Here is a 25,534-nt window from a genome sequence, read left to right as displayed (position 1 = left end):
TGACTGGAGCGAAGCTAAGTGACAGGGGAAAAACATGACAAGAAATTAACCTGAAAACATGACAAAAACCTGGAAACATGACAAAAGAAAACTTAAAACGTGACAATGTGTTTGAGCAGAGCAGACAGATGTGTCCAGATGCATTAACCCTTGTGTTCTGTTCATATTTTTGTTACTCAGGCAATGTTTGTTGGTCTGCATTTTTTGGGTTTTTAATTCAACACAATCAAACAATTCTATAGTTTTTTGTGATTTTTGTGATTGTGATTGTGCTCTCAGGTCTCATGCACTGAGCCTGACTGTCACGCTTTTCGACCTTTTGTCATTTTATTTTTACACCCAGAGAGCTATAAAAACATAAGCACACAATCTTTCCTAACACATTTTAATTGGTTAGTACCTTTTTTTCTTTTTTAGATATTTGCTGTCCATTTAAAAACATTTCCTTTGTGTGTTGTAGCTGAACAGATGAACACGACACAGATTTTATTTGGATCTTTATGTTTATTAGCATGTCAGAATACAGATGAAGCGCAGAGGATACATGAAGCTGCTGTTCTCAGTGAACACAGCTCATTAGGACTCATTGGATAAAAGCAGTTCAATCAATTCAATTCAGTTTTATTCATGTAGTGCACACTTACAGCAAATGTCATCTCAAGGTACTTCAATCATACGGTCCAATCAGATACAAACACAATAAGATAACAAGAAGATCCCATTGATTATATGATAAAACATCAATATTTGTAAGTGAAAATAAGCTGCTAACTGTGATATAAAACAGTCAGTAATGATGATATATCCATAAAAAAGCAGGAAAAGCAAAAACAATCTTTTCTTTTTCTTCAGGGAGCTGCAGCTTAATCAGTAATAGAATAGTTATCACAGTATAACACAAAAATTAGTCGTCAATACTGCTTCTAAACCCCCAAGTCCAGCTCCAGCTCCAGCTCCAGCAGTCTTAATAAATGAATTGTCCTCCTCTGCCTGTTTTCTTGCTTGTGTCAGATTCATACCTGGCTTTTCTTTTATAAGCTGCTCTGTTTCTTCTTTGATGGCCCTCTCAGCTTCCTGTAACATCTTATTGGTGAAGTAGCTTCCTCCATTTATCTGAACCATGGTGTTGATCTTCCTCAGCAGCTCTTTGACCTGAGAGGGATTCTTCTCTCTGTTGTTGAGGACATGATATCCTCCACCACACTGACGGATGAAGGCACGAAGAGCTGCATTATTTTCAATGAACGTTTCTATGTTGACCTTCTCTGCCTCCAGATCATCTCCATGGGTGAACAAGGCCATAGTGTAACGTGCCGCCTGTTCTCCAAAGATCTTCTGAATGAGTTCAACAGTTTTTTGTTCTTTTTCTGTGAATCTGTTGGGTTGGATCACAACCAGGAACACATGAGGACCAGGAGCAGCAAACGAGATGCATCTAACAAACTCTCTCTTCACTTCTTCCTTGTCTTTGGTGTCAAACAGACCTGGAGTATCAACCACAGCCACAGTTTGACCTTCAACCTCTGCTGTTTCTTTCTTACAAACCAATGTCAGTGAGGAAGGAGACAGTTTGGATTCAAAAGCATCTTTCCTTCCTAAGATGGTGTTTCCTGATGCACTCTTCCCAACTCTGGTTTTCCCAACGAGCACCATCCTGAGTCCTGGTTTGTTGGGCTCTGTTGGAAAATAACACATTATTCATGTTGATAACGACATTAGGATGTAAATGGAAAGTTTTATGAATTTTGAATCTTTGTGAGATTTATTCAGCCGTCTGCAGGTCAAAGTAGACGGCAATAAGGCGATGAACTCTAAAGTCAGAGTAAGAAAAAACATTTTAAACAGATATGACTCATTTTACCAGGAAACACCACAAAACAAAGATCAGAGGAAACTTTATTTAAGAGAACATTTCATGACAGGAAAGAATTTTTTTAGGAAATGGAGGGTGTGTCCTTAAAGGCCCAAATCAGATGTTTGATGATCAACTTCTTCTTTGAGCAGCTGGTGATGCCACAGCATCATTAATAAATATTTCCGGGCATCCATTTTCATCCAGAAGCTCTGAAAGGAAAATGTGGTCTTCTGTGTTCAGTGTTTGCTTCTGTAATGATCCTTTCAGCCACCAGAGGCAGTCTAACTGAACCACTGCCCTTTAATGTACCATCGACGGTCTGGACCAGGGACTGTTTTCTTCATCCCGCTCCCGCTGATTTATTGACCATTACCGCCCGCTCCCGCAAAACTTTGAGAATTTATGATAATAGAAATGCATTGATTTTGTGTCTTCTCCCACAGGAGAAAACACGTCATTTTATAGGCTTATAGGTGTCTTAATAAAGAGATTCACGGACAATTGAGAAACTTCTCCAAATGTCAGACTTGCCTTGCTTTATCTTTATGCTGTAAAAACCTTCTTTGAGCTTCCTTTACACATCATTTATTGACATCCTGTCGCTAGGATACATCCCGCAGTGTTTGTTTTTAGCCACCGCCCGCTCCCGCTGGACCAAATCCCAATGCAGCCCTCTAGTCTGGACCCAGGAAACCATGTACAGGTACATCGATAAATAAGTAGAGTTATTTACTAATGGAATTATTATATATTTAAAATCTTATATCACCTCCAGTCAAGTAAAAAATTAATTCCACCATCTTTTAATCCGGAGGTTTTACACATCAGGACAGAATAAAACTCACCTGTTCCTCAGCTAAAACTCCAACCTCAGATCAACACATGACATATTACACTGTGTCATCAATTATGGAACAGAAACCGAGACAGAACACAGAAGCAGTGTGTGAAAAACTAAGTGAACCCTTACTGCTTCCACAGTAACAGCCAGGTTTCAGGAAAACACATAAAAGGTAGAATTATTAAAGATTAGCTAAAATACATGCTGATTCAGCATTCTGCTGCACTATTGTTTTTCTGTTTCCCTTTATTATTCCAACATCTTAGTTATTCAGTACGTTTTTTGTCTTTTAAAGCTGCAATTAAACACTATATTACAGCAGCATAAAGCTATAATTAAACACTATATTACAGCAGTATGAAGCTATAATTAAACACTATCTTACAGCAGTATGAAGCTATAATTAAACACTATATTACAGCAGTATGAAGCTATAATTAAACACTATATTACAGCAGTATGAAGCTGTAATTAAACACTATATTACAGCAGTATGAAGCTGTAATTAAACACTATATTACAGCAGCATAAAGCTATAATTAAACACTATATTACAGCAGTATGAAGCTGTAATTAAACACTATATTACAGCAGTATGAAGCTGTAATTAAACACTATATTACAGCAGTATGAAGCTGTAATTAAACACTATATTACAGCAGCATAAAGCTATAATTAAACACTATATTACAGCAGCATGAAGCTGTAATTAAACACTATATCACAGCAGTATGAAGCTGTAATTAAACACTATATTACAGCAGTATGAAGCTGTAATTAAACACTATATTACAGCAGTATGAAGCTGTAATTAAACACTATATTACAGCAGTATGAAGCTGTAATTAAACACTATATTACAGCAGTATGAAGCTGTAATTAAACACTATATTACAGCAGTATGAAGCTGTAATTAAACACTATATTACAGCAGTATGAAGCTGTAATTAAACACTATATTACAGCAGTATGAAGCTGTAATTAAACACTATATTACAGCAGCATAAAGCTATAATTAAACACTATATTACAGCAGCATGAAGCTGTAATTAAACACTATATCACAGCAGTATGAAGCTGTAATTAAACACTATATTACAGCAGCATGAAGCTGTAATTAAACACTACATTACAGCAGTATGAAGCTGTAATTAAACACTATATTACAGCAGTATGAAGCTGTAATTAAACACTATATTACAGCAGCATGAAGCTGTAATTAAACACTATATCACAGCAGTATGAAGCTGTAATTAAACACTATATTACAGCAGTATGAAGCTGTAATTAAACACTATATTACAGCAGTATGAAGCTGTAATTAAACACTATATTACAGCAGTATGAAGCTGTAATTAAACACTATATTACAGCAGCATGAAGCTGTAATTAAACACTACATTACAGCAGCATGAAGCTGTAATTAAACACTATATTACAGCAGCATGAAGCTGTAATTAAACACTATATTACAGCAGTATGAAGCTGTAATTAAACACTATATTACAGCAGCATGAAGCTGTAATTAAACACTATATTACAGCAGTATGAAGCTGTAATTAAACACTATATTACAGCAGTATGAAGCTGTAATTAAACACTATATTACAGCAGCATGAAGCTGTAATTAAACACTATATTACAGCAGTATGAAGCTATAATTAAACACTATATTACAGCAGTATGAAGCTATAATTAAACACTATATTACAGCAGCATAAAGCTATAATTAAACACTATCTTACAGCAGCATGAAGCTGTAATTAAACACTATCTTACAGCAGCATGAAGCTGTAATTAAACACTATATTACAGCAGCATAAAGCTATAATTAAACACTATATTACAGCAGCATAAAGCTATAATTAAACACTATATTACAGCAGTATGAAGCTATAATTAAACACTATATTACAGCAGTATGAAGCTATAATTAAACACTATATTACAGCAGCATGAAGCTGTAATTAAACACTATATTACAGCAGTATGAAGCTGTAATTAAACACTATATTACAGCAGCATAAAGCTGCAATTAAACACTATATTACAGCAGCATAAAGCTGAAATTAAACACTATATTACAGCAGCATAAAGCTGAAATTAAACACTATATTACAGCAGCATAAAGCTGTAATTAAACACTATATTACAGCAGCATAAAGCTGAAATTAAACACTATCTTACAGCAGTATGAAGCTATAATTAAACACTATATTACAGCAGCATAAAGCTGCAATTAAACACTATATTACAGCAGCATAAAGCTGCAATTAAACACTATATTACAGCAGCATAAAGCTGAAATTAAACACTATATTACAGCAGCATAAAGCTGTAATTAAACACTATCTTACAGCAGTATGAAGCTATAATTAAACACTATATTACAGCAGTATGAAGCTATAATTAAACACTATATTACAGCAGCATGGAGCTGCAATTAAACACTATATTACAGCAGCATGAAGCTGTAATTAAACACTATATTACAGCAGCATGAAGCTGTAATTAAACACTATATTACAGCAGTATGAAGCTGTAATTAAACACTATATTACAGCAGCATGAAGCTGTAATTAAACACTATATTACAGCAGTATGAAGCTGTAATTAAACACTATATTACAGCAGTATGAAGCTAAACACTATATTACAGCAGCATAAAGCTATAATTAAACACTATATTACAGCAGTATGAAGCTATAATTAAACACTATATTACAGCAGTATGAAGCTATAATTAAACACTATATTACAGCAGTATGAAGCTATAATTAAACACTATATTACAGCAGCATAAAGCTGCAATTAAACACTATCTTACAGCAGTATGAAGCTATAATTAAACACTATATTACAGCAGCATAAAGCTGCAATTAAACACTATATTACAGCAGCATAAAGCTGCAATTAAACACTATATTACAGCAGCATAAAGCTGAAATTAAACACTATATTACAGCAGCATAAAGCTGTAATTAAACACTATCTTACAGCAGCATGAAGCTGTAATTAAACACTATATTACAGCAGTATGAAGCTGTAATTAAACACTATATTACAGCAGCATGAAGCTGTAATTAAACACTATATCACAGCAGTATGAAGCTGTAATTAAACACTATATTACAGCAGTATGAAGCTGTAATTAAACACTATATTACAGCAGTATGAAGCTGTAATTAAACACTATATTACAGCAGTATGAAGCTGTAATTAAACACTATATTACAGCAGCATGAAGCTGTAATTAAACACTACATTACAGCAGCATGAAGCTGTAATTAAACACTATATTACAGCAGCATGAAGCTGTAATTAAACACTATATTACAGCAGTATGAAGCTGTAATTAAACACTATATTACAGCAGTATGAAGCTAAACACTAAATTACAGCAGCATAAAGCAGTAAATGTACTTACGTGACATTTTGCTCGCCATGTTCGTAGTTTTCAGCCTGTTTCTCTGTGACAATGACTGTAACTGTAGACGTCTGTAACTGTAGACGTCCTGAAGCTGATTAGTCTCCTTCTCCCAGCTCTGTGTTATATCTGCATCCAGCCCCTCCCTCTGTGCCTCCGCCTCATACAGATATTGAAACTAATTCTGGACTCAGAACAACAGCAGCACAAAATAACTTCATGATGAACACAACCTCACAAACCGCAAACAGAATGTAAACAACGTACTTTGATTCAGAAAGTTTTTTCAAACATCAGTGGATTGGATGGAAGTCAAACAGTGGACTGAATGTTATGAAACAGCCCTTTAATGACAGTTAAACACCAGCACACTGCATTCCTCACAGGTGACAACGACTAAAGACATGTTGGGGCCTGAGACAAAGATGTCTTCAAATCTTCAAATCGTTTTTCTGTATCAGGAGTCCAAGTTAATTTATCATGTGCATTTAATTTTTTAAATTATTTTTTTGTTTTCTCATGGACCATTAAGGAAAGGGGCGCCTGCTTATTTGAATAGTTAGGGATCCACTGCCTCCAATAAGACGTCTGTAGTGACTGCAATATACATAATCCACCAACATCTTCAAAAGTCACATATTTCACATTCAATACTTAGTAATAATAAGTATAACTGTTTAGTGGTCCTGGCCTCTTCAAGTGGCCGCGATGTTGTTTGATGTTTTTGTGTTTGGTTTCGTCAGCCATACTGACTGAGTTTTACCTGTTCTGGAGGTTGAATAAACAGCACAGTCAACCCCGTCTCACAGCAAAATTTGTAATAGCTGCGTTGGTCCACAAGGAAAAACGTAGTATTGTCACAATTTGGCCCCCAAAATTGGTGGGTTCAGGAGGCTGTTATCAACCATTTCTATCAGTGGGCCGTATCTGCATAAATAAAACGTTAAAAGCATACTTTATGGAAGATGTGATTTTTTTTGTCATCACAACTCGTAGACAAGGACTTCAAATTCCCTCAAGTGGCCTTTCTTTGTTTTGGATTGCCACTACAACTCCCGGCTGGGGCCTTTCTTTGAGGAATCTGCATGTTCTCCCCGTGTATGCGTGGGTTCTCTCCGGGTACTCCGGCTTCCTCCCATCGTCCAAAACCTTCAGTCTACACCAGCCCAAATCAAAAATTATGAACATGATGAAGTACATTAGCAATACCTTGAAGGTTCTCTCCGACCAAAAATGAAAAAAAAAAATCCAAAGGTTTGATTTCATCCAGGCTGAACAATCAAATGGTCTGAGAAACTAGACCTGAAAGACCAAACAGAGGTGAAAATGAAACTTTGGTGAAAGACAAATTGAAAGACATTTTTGTCAGTGTGAAGATCATAAATGAGTCCTGCCTTGAAATATTGACCTCTGAACCCTGACTTCAGTGCAATATGGAAGGCTTGTTAATCATTAACAGAAGAGGCTAAGGATATGGGACCAACTGTTATAGAGAGCTCTTGATATCAGCTATGTGACTATACACACAACTGCATATTTAAAATCTGATCACATGAATGTATTTTTCACCCCTGTAAATCCCTCCTTGTACTCTCAATTTAGCAGTTACAACTCCAAATTATAAGAGATACGCCCATTTTTAAAATAAATCAAACTTTTCTTGTGCCATGCTATGTATCTGATACAAATTAGCACCATATTTGCAGTTCTTTCAAGTTTGCAGAGTAGGGTTGCGAGTAGGGTTTTAAAAACATTTATATACTGAATATATCAAATATGTAGTGCAGCCGAATTAGTAATCACACGTCATGTGTATAATTGACATTTAAAAAAAATAAAGATGTTGGTTTATGTTAGATATTCTAACTGTTATTGTAGAAATGTGATTTCGCACACAGCCCCTGCTGTACTAGATTAATCCATTCTCGTTGCTACATCAACTTCTCGCCGGCAGAAGTCCCCAGGCTTGTGTTTCTCCCTTTTGCCCTCAGCGACTGGAAAGCTTAATCGTACCTAACAATTCCTAACAAGGTCCTAACAAGGTCCTAACAATTCCTAACAAGGTCCTAACAAGGTCCTCATTAGGTCCTAACAATTCCTAACAAGGTCCTAACAAGGTCCCCATAAGGTCCTAACAATTACTAACAAGGTCCTCATAAGGTCCTAACATTTACTAACAAGGTCCTAACAAGGTCCTAACAAGTACCTAACTAGGTTCTCATAAAGTCCTAACAATTTTGAACAAGGTCCTAACAATTCCTAAAAAGGTCCGAACAATCCCTAACAAGGTCCTAACAAGGTCCTCATTAGGGTCCTCATTAGGGTCCTAACAATTTCGAACAAGGTCCTAACAATTCCTAACAAGGTCCTAACAATTCCTAACAAGGTCCTAAAAAGGTACTAACAATTGCTAACAAGGTCCTATAAGGTCCTAACAATTCCTAACAAGGTCCTAACAATTCCTAACAAGGTCCTATACAAGGTCCTAACAATTCCTAACAAGGTCCTAACAATTCCTAACAAGGTCCTCATAAGGTCCTAACAATTCCTAACAAGGTCCTAACAAGGTCCTAACAGTTCCTAACAAGGACAGAATAAGGTCCTAACAAGGTCCTAAGAATTCCTAACAAGGTCCTAAGAATTCCAAACAAGGTCCTAACAGGGTCCTAACAAGGTCCTCATAAGGTCCTAACAAGGTTCAAACAAGGTCCTAAGAATTCCTAACAAGGTCCTAACAAGGTCTTCATAAGGTCGTAACAATTCCTAACAAGGTCCTAACAATTCCTAACAAGGTCCTAACGAGGTGCTAACAATTCCTAACAAGGTCCTCATAATGTCCTAACAATTCCTAACAAGGTCCTAACAGGGTCCTAACAATTCTTAACAAGGTCCTAACAAGGTCTTCATAAGGTCCTAAGAATTCCAAACAAGGCTCTAATAAGGTCCTGACAAGGTCCTAACACGTGAAATATGGTGTGAGGAACGCTATGTTATTATTTGAATCTTAAAGCATGTGACAAACAATATACTAGATAATATATAATATATAATAATTTAATCTTCCGTCCTCTTGTGACAAGTATGCAGCCACCGCCGGGTGCTCAATAGTCTTAATTTTGGCCGTCATGCTGCACCATACCCTCCAGGTCCGTGATTAGTCTCTGCCTCAACTGGAGGAGTTTAAATAGCTCAGGATCCTATTAAATCTAAAGAAATCTACATTTATAAAGTATCAAACACTCTGGAAGAAAAATCTGTTAAAACTCAACGTCCTCTAAGAAAAAGTAACAATTGAATCAATCTATTGAGATAAAGAGTAAAAAATGTTCAAATAAAAATGATAAACAACCCATAAAAAAATATAAATATAAGATAAAACATCTGAGATACAATTTCTAAAAATTATACATTTTAATCAATAAAGGGAAGTTTTTAGATAAATAATTAAACATTTGATCAAAAAGTCTAAAATCATTGAAAAGTCTAAATGTTCAGATACTAAATACAAATTTAATGTAAAAGAGAAAATATCAAAATGATTTTAGAAAATACTTTTGGAAGATTTAAAAAATTCAACATTACAAATACAAAGTCAAACATTGTGAGATTGAATGTTAAAAATAATGATGTAAAAAGATGTAAAATATCAAATGTCTGCGATCAGAAATCAATAATTCAGTCTATAACTGCACATCATCAGGATGAACCCTGGCTGTAACAGCAGAAAACAATCGTGGACATTTACAGTGTTGTGGACCTCGTGCAGAATTAGATCACATTGGAGATGTGTTTCCTCCCTCAGCGTCCATGTTGGATCTGACCCATAATGCCATAGGTCATGTGACCTAAGGCAGGGTGACCAAGGACCTGGATAGAACAAAAACCCAGGAGCAGATATACTGGGAGGGATGATTGGATGGGTGGATGCAGGTGAGTAATGATCACAAGGAGCAGGCGGTAACATGGTGAAAGAAGGCAACTGAGGACATCTAGGGACAATGGCAGGAAACAGCATGAGAAATAAATTTAGAGACTCACTAACAGCAAAGACAGAGTCCAGAGGAGTTAAAGCAGAAAAGATATTAAAGACACAAAAGGAGCTGAACTAAGGCAGAGAACTGAATCAAATGAAGAATCAGTCAAAGAAACCAAAAGTCAAAAACTCACAGACCAGGACAGTAGCTTTTAATGGAAAGTGTTGAAACTATAGTGAAGGATGGCCGGCCATTTTCTGAGGTTGAAGATGGGGGCTTTAGAAGGTTTAAGCATCCTTGACCCCGCTTATATCATTCTTATACCCTTCGGGGTAGAAAGGCCTTGAAGCCCCCGGTGGACGTATGTTATGAAAAGACCAGGAAGAAACAGACCCTAACAGTTAGTCTCACTGCAGATATGTGGACCTTCAATCATTATGGATGTGTGCTTTGCTGTTACAGTCCATTCGTTGTTGGACAAATTAGAACTTAACACTGTCCTTTAAGGAGTTCAAAGGTCATCTGTGTCACACGCAGCAGCAACTCAGCTGATGCAACTAGAGGCACCTGAGAGGTGCATTACAGACGGGGTCCCTGCTGTGATCACAGATGGGGCCACAGCATTGCTGCAGGTCTCAACCAGCTGGGTATTAGACACATTTATTGTTTTGCTCATGTTCTCCACCTGGTGTTTAAGAAATATTTAGCATAAGCCCCAAAGTGGAGGCAATCTGACCCCAGGCCATCAAGGTGGTGAGTTACTTCAAATCTAGCGCTACTGACAAGAAAAAGCTCAGTGCAGTCCAAACACGTGTGGAGATGGCTGTACTGAAGCTGGTGCAGATTGACCAGATGGAACAGCTCTTTCACCATGCTGCAGAGGCTCGGGGGGGCTCTTGGGGCAGCTTTGGCCTCCCTTGCCACCAAAGGGCAACCCAACAGAGTCTTGGAGTCTTGCAGCTGTTCTACAAAGCCACTATAGAGCTGTGGGAGGGTCCAAGGCTATTCCCCTCATTCAGATGCTCAGATATTTAAACACACAGTGTGGTCAAATGCCACAAAACTAATTAAACCTAATTAAAGCCTTCACCAAGAGCAGGGCCATCTGACCAATAGGACTTCAACCTCTGGGCTGATTGGATAATCAAAGTCAGATAAACTCCACCATCAGAGCTATGTAGAAGTGATGATATAATAAGAGTATAACTGCACATCATCAGGATGAACCCTGGCTGCTCAGCAAACTTCTGCTCATTGCAGCAGAATCAGTGAAGATCTGTCAGCAGGTTGGAAATTCATCTCGGCTGATTGCAGCTCAGTGATTCCTCTCTGATGTCACAGTTTGTCACATGTGCAGCAAACTAACTGCAGCTGACAGCAACTGAATGGTCTCAGCTGAAGTGAGCTGCAGAGAAACACAACGTACTGATATTCAGTGTGAAGCTTTTACTGGAAACACAGAAAAACAACATCCTGGAAGAATGGCAGCTTCCATCTTTAAAGGACTAGAAGAGAAAGAAGTTTTCAAGGAATCATTCAGAAGAGTTTCAACCAGAAACTGACTGAATCCATGAATCTGAAAAGGTGTTTCTGAGTGAAAGAGACAGACATGTACAGACTGAACTATCTGTTCAACAGTGATTCTCTGACAGGAGGAAACTCTTTGTGCTCAACACAGAGACACTGAGGAACCAGGTAAACTGAACCAGAACCCAAACCCAGGATGCAGAGGTTCTTCAGTGAATGTGGTGTTGAAGGTGTGGAGGTGGATCAATGTGTCAGAGGAGACTCTGTAGAAGGACAGAGTGCCAGCAGGACGGTCCAAATACACTGCTGCTCTGTTAGAGACGGCGGAGGAGGAGGAGGAGGAGGAGGAGGAGGAGGAGATAGATGTTTCTCTGTTATTGTGCCTGACAACAGAGTAACCTCTATCAGAGCAGATCAGACTCCAGGACTGATCATTCTCTCCAAACAAACAGTCTCTGCCTCTCCTGCTGATTCTTCTGTAACTCACTGCTATATCAATCTCTCCTCTCCACTCGACCTCCCAGTAACAGCGACCAGTCAGAACATTTCTACACAGCAGCTGACACCAGCCATCAAATCTGTCTGGATGATCAGGATATGACTGAACGTCCTCCACATATGTCACCTTCCTGTTGTTGTCAAGACAGTTTCAGTTTTCTGTTCACTGTGTTTGTGTCGATGGTGAGTCGACAGGAATCTGATGGAGAGAACAAACACAATCCAGCTGCAGTTATTGATCTATCATCTGTTCATTTTGATCAGTGAGTGATGTGACAGTGTGAAGATGGCTGGATGTCATGAATCAGATGAAGAACACACTTACACTTCCTCAGACCTGGTGTCAGCCATCGTTCTCCAGCAGGCTCCACCCTGAAAGGAGGAGGAGGGTCAGAGCAGCACAGTCTCTTTCAGCATGCAAACATGGACATTACATGGCTCTCACACACACATTGTTCTACACTGAGGAAGATGCTGACTGCTCATGAGTACTTCACACAGCCCCACTTGAAAAACACAGAAATATCCCTTTAACCGGATGAATAAAGTCTCTGAATCTGCTGAACATGTTTCCTTACAGGCTGTGCATTAACCAGCAGATGATTGCTGGTATGTATGTTTTCTTTGTGGCCCATTTATCTCACAAATGACCTGATAAACCTCCATCATTCTGACAGATCCATGCTGTTTTAAGGGGACACCGGCTAATGCTGGCAGACATTTCCTCCTCCTCCTGACAGAGGTTTGCTCCTCCCTCGCTGCTCGTCATCACTTCTAACCAGCTCATGAGCCGATGAAAGGAAAAGGAGCCGACTGTGTCTGAAGTTATGGAAATAAGTTATGAAAGTACGTGGACAGTATGGGATGTTTCAGAAGTTTCATCTCCACTTCGGATCAGACTTAAATTACACTGAAAACATCTGTACGCACGGTCCGAAGAACATTGTGTGATGCTGCAGCAGACCTCTCCATACCTGAGAGTGTCCAGCCTCCACTGTGGATCCTCCAGTCCAGCTGATAGCTGCTTCACTCCTGAGTCTCCTGGATGGTTGTAGCTCAGGTCCAGCTCTCTCAGATGGGAGGGGTTGGAGGTCAGAGCTGAGATCAGAGAAGCACAGCCTTCCTCTGTGATCAGACAGCCTGACAGGCTGCAGAAAACAACACAAATGGCAGATTCTGAGAGAACTGCTGTGAAACTAAAGCTGAATGTGATCAAATGTGACCTGTTACATCAGATACAGTGTTTGAAGCACCTTCTCTGAACATTTCTGCTTTATTAGGAAGGTAGCAGCGAAGCTAATGTTTTACTAGCTTTTCCTATTATTATTGATCTACTTTCCGCTGAAACTGAAGTCTATGGCAGCCCCATGAACGCTATGGTAAAAAGTTTTGAAATTTTGCACACCTTTTTATGACAGTCCCATTAGCAAACTCAAGAATTTTCGTGCCCAAAAAGCGAACTCTCTAGCGCCACCAACACGTCAAAGTTTGATGTACATTCAGCTGCATAACTTTGGACTCGTTGGTCGAAATCTCACAATTTTCCCGTTGGAATCCTTGGATCATGACGAATCCAACGCACCTTGGGACGTCAATTGCCGCCGAACTAGATTTTCCGACATCTTGGATTTTGTTGAAAACCTTGAAAAATTTTCAGCGGTCACAAATTTTGAACAATTCTCAGGAAAATTGGCACAGAGTATCTTTGGACCAATCCGCACAAAATTTATGAAGCGGATTTTTTAATTACATCTTTGTTCCACTAAAACCAATCAAAGTTGGCGGCGACTACACCAAACAGGAAGTGAGGCCATATCTCAGCAACTGGTTGATCTCTTGATGTCAAACTTAAAACACAGACTCATGACTCTTTCTTTACGAGGCCCAAGAATGTTGGTGACCTTTGACTTTCAGGGAGCGCTATATTTAGCAAAAATGCATTTTGCTCATAACTTTGGATCGGTTGGTTCAAATTGCACAAATGAGGTACCCTTGGAATCCCTTGATGTAGACGAGTTCATCGCAAACACCAAACTTGGTGTATGGACTCATGATGCCTTCCTGAGCAGCCATAGGCTTATCTGCTATTCTTCCAGGCCATCGCTGCTTGCAGCTATATTTTTGTTCTTGTTTTAACTGGAGACCCCAACTTCTGTATATTAATTCACTTTCCTAGAAAATTATCCTGAAACATCACGTCATCCCCAAAGTAAACTGAGAGGAGTTCTAGAAGCACATGGAGTAGATGCTTCATTGTGTTCACAGTCCCCATATAGTCAGAATTTGTTCTCAGACTCAGTTAGTCTAAGTGTTGCTGGGACTGAGTTACAAACTGTTGAAAACAAATTTTTTTCTTTTCTGTAATCAGTTTCATGTAGATCACTGGAGCTGTGACCCAATGGGTATAAAACCCATTTTTACACCGCCTCTTTCCAAATAAGAGCCCATGTGGTGTTTGTTCATGCAACACAAAAGTGTTTCTGCTCAGTGTTGCGCTAACAGTCGACTTATGCTGCTTTTGAACTTGCGTCATGGACCCCCACTCTTAGGTCTTAATGAGGAGTTTGTTGATTCTTCACTTGAGAAACACTTGAGAATGACCTCTGCTCTGATGTGCAAACATTCATATGAGTGGCTGAGTTGCCTCAATGCTGTAATTTCACTTTTTCAATTGTTTCCTTTGGACTGTTGTTGGCATTGATTGTACCTGCTATGATTGCTGAAACATAACATTTGTCATACATTTGTCTGTCACATGTGCAAATATTAATACACTTGTGTCCAAAACAAAGTTGTTTAGAGCTGTTTGAATTACAAGAAGTTCAAATAAATCTGAAAGATCATTTAGAGCAGCTACATTGTGTCCCAGAACATTTTCAGTCAAAGCCAAACGAAATATTAAAAATCAGAGACGAAAAACTAATGAGAAAAAAGGCCATTTGGGAAAATAATGAAAAATTTAAACACCATCACTGGGTTAAAAAAAGACACCAACAGCAGACACCATCCTGAACAGGTCAGCTGTTCATCCATGACTGTAAAGCAGAATTAAAATGATCAGCAGTTGAACAGTTGAATGAAACCTGACCTGAGAGCTTCCAGGTTACACTTTGGACTCTGCAGTCCAACAGACAGCTGCTTCACCCCTGAATCCTGCAGGTTGTTGTTACTCAGGTCCAATTCTGTCAGACTGGAGGACCGGGAGCTGAGAGCTGAGGACAGAGCTGCACAGCCTCTCTCTGAGAGCTTACAGCCACTTAGTCTGAGGAGGGAATAACAGGAAAAGGGTTAAGTTATGTAATTATTAATTATTCACATCAAATATGGTTGAATTAATAAATAATTATGACATTCATCCTAATTATATATTATGAAGTGTTGCCACATTCTTGCAGCGTGTTTCTATCCTCTTTATGTGAACTGATCTGATGTAACTGTTTGCTGTGAATCTGTGTTATCTACAAACTGAAATTATCTGAGAAATAACTCAGTTATTTTCTCTCCTTTTAACAAGTAAACAGCGGACACCATCCTGAACAGGTCAGCTGTTCATCCATGACTGTAAAGCAGAATTAAATTGATCAGCAGTTGAACAGTTGAATGAATCCTGACCTGAGAGCTTCCAGGTTACAGTTTGGACTCTGCAGTCCAACAGACAGCTGCTTCACCCCTGAATCCTGAAGGTTGTTGTTACTCAGGTCCAGTTCTGTCAAACTGGAGGACTGGGAGCTGAGAACTGAGGACAAAGCTGCACAGCTTCTCTCTGAGAGGTTACAGCCACTCAGTCTGAGGAGGGAATAATGAGATAAATCTGTGACTTTCTCTCCTATAAACAGCAGGAGTATATTCATACACATCCCTCAAAATCTAAATATACAAGTAAATAAATAATAAATAAAAAAAATAAGTTATCTGAGAAATAACTGTTATTTATCTCTGTACTTACACAGCTTTGTTGGAGGCTTTGACCACTGGGAGCAGCCTCAGAAGAGCTTCCTCTGAAGCAGAGTATTTCTTCAGGTCAAACACATCCAGATGTTTTCCTGATGACAGTAAGATGAAGCCCAGAGCTGACCACTGAGCAGGAGACAGTTCATCTGTGGAGAGACGTCCTGAACTCAGGGCCTGTTGGATCTCCTCCACCAGAGAACGATCATTCAGTTCATTCAGACAGTGGAACAGATTGATGCTTCTCTCTGCAGACAGATCCTCACTGATCTTCTCCTTGATGTAATCAACTGTTTCCTGATTGGTCTGTGAGCTACTTCCTGTATGTGTCAGCAGGCCTCGTAGGAGACTCTGATTGGTCTGCAGAGAAAGACCCAGGAGGAAGCGGAGGAACAGGTCCAGGTGTCCATTTGGACTCTGTAAGGCCTTGTCCACAGAACTCTGATGGAGATTTTTTATTTTATTTTTGTCTTTGAATGATTTAAACCTCTTTTTTTGTTCTTCCATCAGGTTGACTCCAGACTTGATGAAGGTCAGATGGACATGAAGAGCAGCCAGAAACTCCTGAACACTCAGATGGATGAAGCAGAACACCTTCTCCTGGTACAGCCCTCTCTCCTCTTTAAAGATCTGTGTGAACACTCCTGAGTACACTGAGGCTGCTGAGATATCAATGCCACACTCTGTCAGGTCTGATTCATAGAAGATCAGGTTTCCTTTCTGCAGCTGCTCAAAAGCCAGTTTTCCCAGAGACTCAATCATTTTCCTGCTCTCCGGACTCCAGTGTGAATCTGTCTCAGCTCCTCCATCATACTTGACCTTCTTCACTTTGGCCTGAACCACCAGGAAGTGGATGTACATCTCAGTCAGGGTCTTGGGCAGCTCTCCTCCCTCTCTGGTTTCCAACACATCCTCCAGAACTGTAGCAGTGATCCAGCAGAAGACTGGGATGTGGCACATGATGTGGAGGCTTCGTGATGTCTGGATGTGGGAGATGATGCTGCTGGCCTGCTCCTCATCTCTGAATCTCTTCCTGAAGTACTCCTTCTTCTGTGGGTCAGTGAACCCTCTGACCTCTGTCACCATGCCAACACAGCCAGGAGGGATCTGATTGGCTGCTGCAGGGCGTGTGGTTATCCAGAGGCGAGCAGAGGGAAGCAGGTTCCCCCTGATGAGGTTTGTCAGCAGCACATCCACTGAGGTGGACTCTGTAGCATCAGTCAGGGGCTCCTTGCTGTGGAAGTCCAGAGGAAGTCGACACTCATCCAGACCGTCAAAGATGAACACAACCTGGAACTGTTTGAAGCTGCAGATTCCTGCTTCTTTGGTTTCAGTAAAGAAGTGATGAACAAGTTCCACCAAGCTGAACTTTTTCTCTTTCAGCACATTCAGCTCTCTGAAAGTGAATGGAAACATGAACTGGATGTCCTGGTTTGCTTTGCCTTCAGCCCAGTCCAGAGTGAACTTCTGTGTTAAGACTGTTTTTCCAATGCCAGCCACTCCCTTTGTCATCACTGCTCTGATTGGTTCATCTCTTCCAGGTGGGAGTTTAAAGATGTCTTCTTGTCTGATGAATGTTTCTGCTCTGCCTGCTTTCCTGGATGCTGCTTCAATCTGTCTGACCTCATGTTCATCATTGACCTCTCCAGTCCCTCCCTCTGTGATGTAGAGCTCTGTGTAGATCTGATTCAGAAGGGTTGGGTTTCCTGCTTTAGGAATCCCCTCAAACACACACTGGAACTTCTTCTTCAGAGCAGATTTAAGTTTATAAACTGGAGAAAGTTCTGAATGAAGACAAGAAATAACATCAGTAAACAGACATTTCAACCCTGTAAAGAATGAGTATTTGAACATGTGTTGTTCTGTGAGCTGAAACATCAGTAAATGTGTCATTTATCCAGCAGGTTACATCTTTAGAGAAATCTTCTTACTGCTCTGCAGACGCTCAGCCAGCTCCTCCTGCTTCATTCTCCTCAGGAAGTGAACCGTGATCTTCACTAATGCCTCTCTGCTCCACCTCTGCTCTTCATCCTCACCCTCCCTCTGACTCTCTAAGCATTCTGGGTAATCTGGACTCAGAACCTTCTGGATCTTCTTCAGCTCCTCCTTCACAAAAGTGATTATGTTGTCCTCCAGCAGCTGGAACAGAATACTATATGAATTAACCAATCAGACTGAAATCATGGAGCCAAACATCAGATCCATGTTGGACACACTGACAATCCGCTGGTCTACAAAGTGCAGCCTGGAGATGACTGTGAACACAATAGATGGAAAAGTAGTTGTTGTACATGTACAGACCATAAATATGGAGTCCAGCTGTGTCTGATGCTGCTGGGCAGACTGACCACTGGGAACCTCTGGGCTCTGCTGGTCCACTCTGTGGAGGAATGATGAAGAATGAGCTCACATTGTGTCTGTCCACACAGAGACAAACACAAGGTAAAGGTCCATGAAGGGATGTGTGGATGTGAACAGTGAACGCAGCCATAAAGCAGCTGATTAACTCTGAAGCTGCACATCAGCAGCATCTGTGTTCCAGAAGATAAGAGCTCATTGTGTCTCTAACAGTGGGAGGAAGCTGATGTCAGATGAAGCAGTTTGAGGAGGAAGGGACACAGAACTGTGTGAACAGACAGAAGATTTGTGTGTTTGTGAGGAGTCGAGCTGACGTGTTGGTTGGATTGTAGCTGTAGTTTCTAAAATACAACAAGAGCTTCAATCTGGAATCAGTTCATTGGTTTAAAAGTTTATTGAACAGAAACGAGTCCAAAGAAATGATTTTCAGAGTCTTCACTGACCAACTTCTTTGTATTTAGAAAACAGAAGCAAAAGTAGAATCTGATGCAGCAACACTCAGTAAAAGCTGTTCTGGAGTCAAAGAAAGACAGAAAGTTTATAGAATCTACAGCAACAGCTTCTGGAGCTTCTCCAACCAGCAGGTTACCTGCTGACAGGTGAGGGTGTCAGGATTGGGTATAAAAGCAGCTTCCACCAAAGGTTCAGTCTCTCCAACAAGGATGGGTCGTGGCTCACCACTTTGTGCCAAACTCCATCAGAGAATCATCAATAAGTTCAGGAAATATTCCTCAGAGTCAGACTGTAAAGAACTTTGGTCTTTCAGCATCTACAGAGCAGAATATTGGGAACAGATTCAGGGAGTCTGGGGAAATCTCAGTGTGGAAAGGCCAAGGACAGAAAGCACTGTTGGATGAGCTCGGAGCCCTCAGGCAGCACTGCAGGAGAAACCGTCAGGCCACCATGATCCATACAGCCACATGGGCTCAGGAGGAGCTGGGAAAAGCATTTTCTTTCATTCCTCTTCCTCTGAACAATCTCCTGCACTTCTATTCTTTCTACTCTGACAGTTTCACATGTGAACATGAAATGATGTGAATAAGAGCTCACATTAAACACAAGTTGGAATAAGAACTGTTCAAACTGACTCTGGTACATTTTACAGTGTTACACCATTTACACTCAGCTCACCTCAGAGTCTGTGAACGTTGGTCTGATTTAAAGTCAATAAAACGACCCACTGACGCGTCGCTCTTCATGGACACACAGCTGGGTTCAGGTTCAGGTTCAGGTCTCTGAAAGCTGCTGATAGGAAACAAAACACTTTAATTTAAATTTACATGTTCAGTAAAATTAAGTTTGGATTAAAAAGTAAAAATGTGACATTTATGATTATAAAATATTAAAGTGTGATATTGAATCAAAGATTAATATCAGACTTGATGCCCAGAATTACATCAATGACTGACATACAGATAAAATGATGCATCTGAAATAAATCAGCTGACAAACTTACTGTTTGTCTGATGAAACAAGCTGGTTTACATTCTTTTTTAAAGATTATTCTCTGCCGTTTAAAACTCTCTCACTCCACTGAAATAAAACCTGCATCCCCGCGTTCCTCGAAACCTTCTGGTTCTTACGGTCCTCAGATTATTTTTCTCTCACAGTTTTCTCACAGGTCATAGTATCCATTCAGCCATTTCTGCTGGTTCTACTGGGAGGGAGCTGGTGAAGCCGCAGCTGCTCACACACATTCCCATCACTGCGATGACATCACTGCCATGACATCACTGCCATGACATCACTCTTCTGCTGCACATCACACTGCAGCCATTTGAACTATGACTCACTTGACTTTTCTAGTAAAAATCAGCTGCTACATTTTCACATATTTCTGCATCGTTTCTCTTCTTCTGCTAAATTTTCACTGTTGGTTTTGCATTTCCCTTCTTTTCTTCTTCTTCTTCTCTTGTTTTTAACCCTTTTACTGCTGAGACTTCTGCATCTTTTCAAACCTTTAACCAATTCTTACCTACTTGGGCATCTTCAGGCGTCCTCATTACTTCAACCTATTCCAGCCCATTGTCTCTTTTCTCCAGTTTTCTGCCTTCATCCAGCTCCAGCTCCTTTCAGAAATACCTTTCAACTCTTAAAAATCTAAATCCAGAGATAGAGTGATAAGCTCAGTCATCCGGGAGGGGCTTGGAGTAGAACCGCTGCTCCTCCGCATTGAGAGGAGTCAGATGAGGGGGCATCTGGTTAGGATGCCCCCTGGACGCCTCCCTGGTGAGGTGTTCTGGGCCCGTCCCACTGGGAGGAGACCCCGGGGAAGACCCAGGACACGTTGGAGAGACTATGTCTCTCGGCTGGTCTGGGAACGCCTCGAGGTCTTCAACAATCAGCTTCAAATCGTTTCACTAATTGCTTTTTCAACTTCAAACTCCTTCAACCAAAGCCTTAGCAACAGTTTTACTGCTAAAATTTTCACTATTTTAGCTTTTTTAGCATGGTCAGCTAACCCCATGCAGCTCATAAGCATTCTCACTGCTGTTTGGCAGGAACAGTTCTAAATAAATCTATCTGTCCTCCTCCATCCAGCAACACCTGCCACCTGAGTTGAAGTTCCTGCCGACACTGTTAGAGCCAAAGCCCAAAGGTGACACCTGCTGGACCAGCTGCTGTCCTGCAGACACTCAGAAACACCTCTTCCAGCAGCCGTTCTTTCCTCTTACACTGCTGTGTTTGTGGGAAACAGCCACCGCTTCACATATGAACATAGAAATGGATGTGAAACAGAGCTGAGCTCACATTAAACACATGCTGGAATAAAAGCTGTTCAGACCGACTCTGCTACATTTTACTCTGTGACAACATTTACACTCAGCTCACCTCTGAGAGGACGGATGTTGGTCTGATTTGATGTCAATAGGAAGATCCTTTGAGATGTCGCTCTTAAAGGACACACAGCTGGGTCCAGGTCCAGGTCTGAGTCTCTGATGAATCCTGACAGAAAAACAGGTGTTTTCTTCAAACTAAAGTATTCAGTGATAGTGTTTGAGTCTGCAGTGGGACGGCCTGTCAGAGAGTCAGTGTGGCTGCTGTGGAACAGCGTTACAGCTCCCCCTTGTGGCAGCTCTGCCACTCTGCAGGCAGACGGCAGCAGGTGTGTGAACCTGGAAGCTGGATGTAATTTCACCTGAGAGGAAACAGGAAGACTTCAGCTCTGAGCTTTCAGTACGGTTCTCTGACTCAGTCTTTACTGTTTGTGTGATCAGATTCATTCTGCTCTTTCAGAGACAAACTACAGCTGCACCACACTGGAAAACACCGACTCTGGAAGATTTGATCTTTCTGGAAGATAAGATCTTTTCACCAGATAACATGAGCAGGTTTATTAGGAGAGAATTAATAACAGATCAGTTACTAACATTACTGGGTTGATTCGGTCACTTGGTTCTGGTTTCTTCAGAAGTCGTTTTAAACTGACGTCATTAAACACAACGTGTGAGAACGTGATATTTCTACATCAGCCGCCTGTTCACTACATCATCAGCATCCTGTGAAAAGGCCACATCAGTGGACAAATGTTCAGCCAGATTCTCCCTTTGTTTCAATAAAGAGCTGCAGGACTGAGCTAAAACATCACTTTACACACATGATGCAGCTGATTAGTCTCATCAGAGACATCAAGAACTGATCCAAGTCTCAAGTAATTCAGCTGAAAACTGGTTATGATCTGAACCATGATGCAGCCTCCGCTGAATACTGATGCTACTCACTGTTGGGCTGATGGACCATCAGGCTTGAAATCAATATAAAAATCCTTTGAGATGTCGCTCTTAAAGGACACACAGCTGGGTTCAGGTCCAGGTCCAGGCAGGTTCCTGTGAATAAAGGTGGTTTGGTGATGTGAGCTCTGACATGGAGAAGAGTTGTGGACAGTTAGAGACGGTGGTCTCACCTCTGAGCTTTGCTCCGGCTCTCATGTTCCCCACACAGAGTGGTTTTAGTGTCCTCACACTGATCCATGCTGCTGGATTCACATCAGCTCACACACTTCCTGCCTTCAGCTGCAGAGGAAAGAGTAAAAAATCTCTTCAATAATTTGTCCAAGTAAATCACAACTTTTTTTTACTTGGGAATTTTAAAAAATTTTTTTAATCTACTTTTCCTCATGAATTAATAATTCCATTCTCAAAACTCACACATTTTCTTCAGTAACTTCTGTCACCGTCAGACATTTGTTCATCATTAGAATGTTTTACAAGTAAATGCATCATTTGATTAACTTGTCAAAACCAGCACTGAAGTGAAGTTAGAATGCAGCTGCAGGTTGTGACAATGATGTTAATAAAGAGCAAACTACTGCAACACAAATAAAACTAGAAGACTTTCATTTGGATGCTACTGCAGCATAAACCTCTTTTCAACTTGTCTGTTTGCAAACCTTCGGCTGCTACCCAGCTTACATAGCACCCGACCCCCTTGGCCCCTCCCAAGGGTGGTGAGCATGTCATGATTTCTGGCTATGCCCGACCGAGCCCCATGGGCACAGGCCCGGCCACCAGGCGCCCGCTGCCGGGCCCCACCCCCGGGCCTGGCTCCGGGGGGAGGCCCCGGTGTCCCATATCCGGGATGACGAGGTCCAAATTTCTTATTCATCAGGAGTCTTTTGAGCTGTTCTTCGCGACCCGACCCCCGGATAAGCGGCAGATGATGGATGGATGGATGGATGTTTGCAAACCAGATTTATGGGAAAGTCGGGAAGCTTTCTGAAGCTTTCTGTTCAGTAAAGGTTCGTACTGAACAGACAGAAATATCCAGGAAACATCCTCACACTGAGGCTCCTGAGCGCAGCTGTGTCCGGTTCAACTCCAGGCTCTGGGCCCTTTGCTGGGAAGTGTATTCGTCCAGAAAACTCAGTCGCAGCTCATTTTCCGGCGTTATCCCCACTCGCAGGAGCCGCTTCAGGTGTGGATTATTACTTTTATCCAATAAAGTTACAGTGATAATACTGAGCAGACAATGGTGTTTCATTCCTTAATCTTATTCTAATTTCTTCATGTAGATGAATCATTCATGTTCACTAATCCGACTATTGTACAGTTTAGAGCATCTCTTTCACCTGTTATTATATTATTGTACAGATATTCCAAAGTAAGGCCGTGACAGACCTTCTGTAGGCAGCCCAAAGGACGGCTGGAGACATTTTCTATGAACAATCTTTACTCAGTATAGCCCAGAGGAAATCATCTAAAAAGCAACCTTAAACTATTAAATTTGATTATTTTGATTTTAGAGACAATTTTGGACTTGTTGAAATTCGTTCTGTTAATTCAATCAGATAAAAGAGGTTCTGATGCAGTTCTATCATCCATTCCTCAGTATTTGTTGCTCTGGACAACAATTTTCATCCTTTTTTCTCCTGGAAAGCCTTTGCCTGACCGGCCGGTGCTTTTCCTGCTGTGACGCTGCGGGGCAGCTGCTCCGGAGGACGGGAGGAGACGGACCAAGTCGCCAGCTCAGCTGAGCCCAGATTTATTCTTCTCGCCACAGAACAGCGAACATGAAGAGCACAAACTGCCGCTAACTGTCTGAAAAACGGACACTTTCCGCCCGGTCCGTCCCAAACTTTCTCAGAACTTCAACCGCTCCCCGAACCCTTAACAAGCCCCTGCAGCTGCGGTGGAAACCCCCCTTTAAACCCACTGCCACACGCACAGACACCAGTCAGTCTCCCCCAGCGTCACAATATATCCCCCCAGGTTTCTGCTTGTGTTTGTCAGCGCTTATGGGGGCCCTTTGACGGCCCCTGAGCCCACCCGATACAAAATGGTCTCCTTTAGTTCGGACTTTACACTTCGAGTTGAGCGTCTGTTTATTCTAACGCAGGCACGATTCTGACGAATTTCAGTTGTCAAAAGCTGATTTTAACGAGTGAATCATGATAAAAAGGGAAAAAATGTTTATTCTACCTTCAGATTCTGGTTCACATCAGGCAACAAATCCCCTCAGTCGCCATGTCACGAAAGTGAAAGTTTAAACAAGCAGGAAATTAATCTGGAGGGGCGTATTTATGTGGTTTAACATGTTATTCCCACTGCCTTTTCCTCAGTTTAACGGAGCCATTGGTGAATGTTTCCTCATGCGTCCTGTTAGTCTGTTCTGATGGTTAAAACCAACCATTTAAACCTTTAAACCGAGTATCACTAACCAGTGTGCTCCATTTGGCACTTTTACCGAACAAAATCCACCTCTTCCATACAGAGAGCAGCTTGTCTGAATGGATGTGTGAGAAATATAAAAATCATTCAGGAAACACAGTTTTTAATTTGTTAATTCAACACAGCGTTCAGTCTAAAAAGGATCCATTTTTGGTTCAGGTTAAAATCCCGGGCGCTGGGTCAACAATTTAATCCAATAAATGCTGAGAATATATTACTGAATCAACATTGTATTGTGGCTGACTTTTTAAAAGCCTTCGTCCCAACAGTGTTTTTACTGTGCTTTTTTCACAATTAAAACAATTTAAACATCGTCGAGGAAACAGTTCGACATCTGAAATCAACAACTTGCACTCTGGACATAAAACCATCTGACTCTTTAAAAACTGTTTTTATCTCAGTAGAAAGTGATCTCATCTGATGTCAGCTGTCAGATTTCTGTCACCAGAGCCGGATTAAATTAATGGACTACACCAGGCAGTATTTTTTGGCATCGATGTCATTTATGAACTGAAATCTGAAACTTACCAAAGTTACTGAGAAAAGTTACATTCTTTGGTTACAAGTTGGTTGTTTGTAAGCCAAAATAAGTCATGTGTCGTAGACCATTTCTGCTTTTCATTATTTATGCGTTATTACACGGCTCTATTAAATGCTATTAAATTCTCCTTCTCTTATCCATTGGTAAGGCAGTAGTACCAGGAAATAACCACTAGGTGGCAGTAAACTCTGTAAACAGAGCAAATAAGATAAATGCTGTAAGCTATTGCATTTTGCAGAAAATCTAAATCAAATGTGCTGATTAAGTTGAATAGTTAAATAAGAAGTCAAATATACAAAGACCAATACAATCTGCAGTCAGAGAAAGTGTGCTGTAGTGGTAAAGATGTTTATTTTCATGGACGAGCATCACCTCTCTTCAGCACTCAGCAGCTCAGC

At 40.7% G+C, this 25,534-nt stretch overlaps 1 protein-coding gene, 1 long non-coding RNA gene and 1 pseudogene across 2 annotated transcripts in view; 1 reads left to right on the top strand and 2 right to left on the bottom strand.

Moving 5' to 3' along the window:
- The window catches only part of LOC140280020 (uncharacterized), a 156,806-nt gene that overhangs the window by 36,503 nt on the left and 94,769 nt on the right, over positions 1 to 25,534 (top strand). The gene's annotated exons all lie outside the window — the stretch shown is intronic.
- Positions 886 to 6,167, bottom strand: LOC140280251 (GTPase IMAP family member 9-like). Its single transcript, XM_072375553.1, has 2 exons — positions 6,124 to 6,167; positions 886 to 1,676 (listed from the first exon to the last, which is right to left on the bottom strand). The coding sequence occupies exons 1-2, from the start codon at positions 6,140 to 6,142 to the stop codon at positions 886 to 888; spliced, it is 810 nt and encodes a 269-aa protein (XP_072231654.1). The 5' UTR covers positions 6,143 to 6,167.
- Positions 9,660 to 25,534, bottom strand: part of LOC140280019 (NLR family CARD domain-containing protein 3-like) — an 83,491-nt pseudogene continuing 67,616 nt past the window's right edge.

The sequence above is a fragment of the Leuresthes tenuis genome, unplaced genomic scaffold (assembly GCF_036924035.1).
Source record: "Leuresthes tenuis unplaced genomic scaffold, fLeuTen1.0.hap1 SCAF_21, whole genome shotgun sequence".
In the NCBI taxonomy this organism is placed as follows: Eukaryota; Metazoa; Chordata; class Actinopteri; order Atheriniformes; family Atherinopsidae; genus Leuresthes; species Leuresthes tenuis.
Note: the sequence above shows the minus strand (reverse complement) of the source record. Positions and strands in the feature narration are given on the sequence as shown.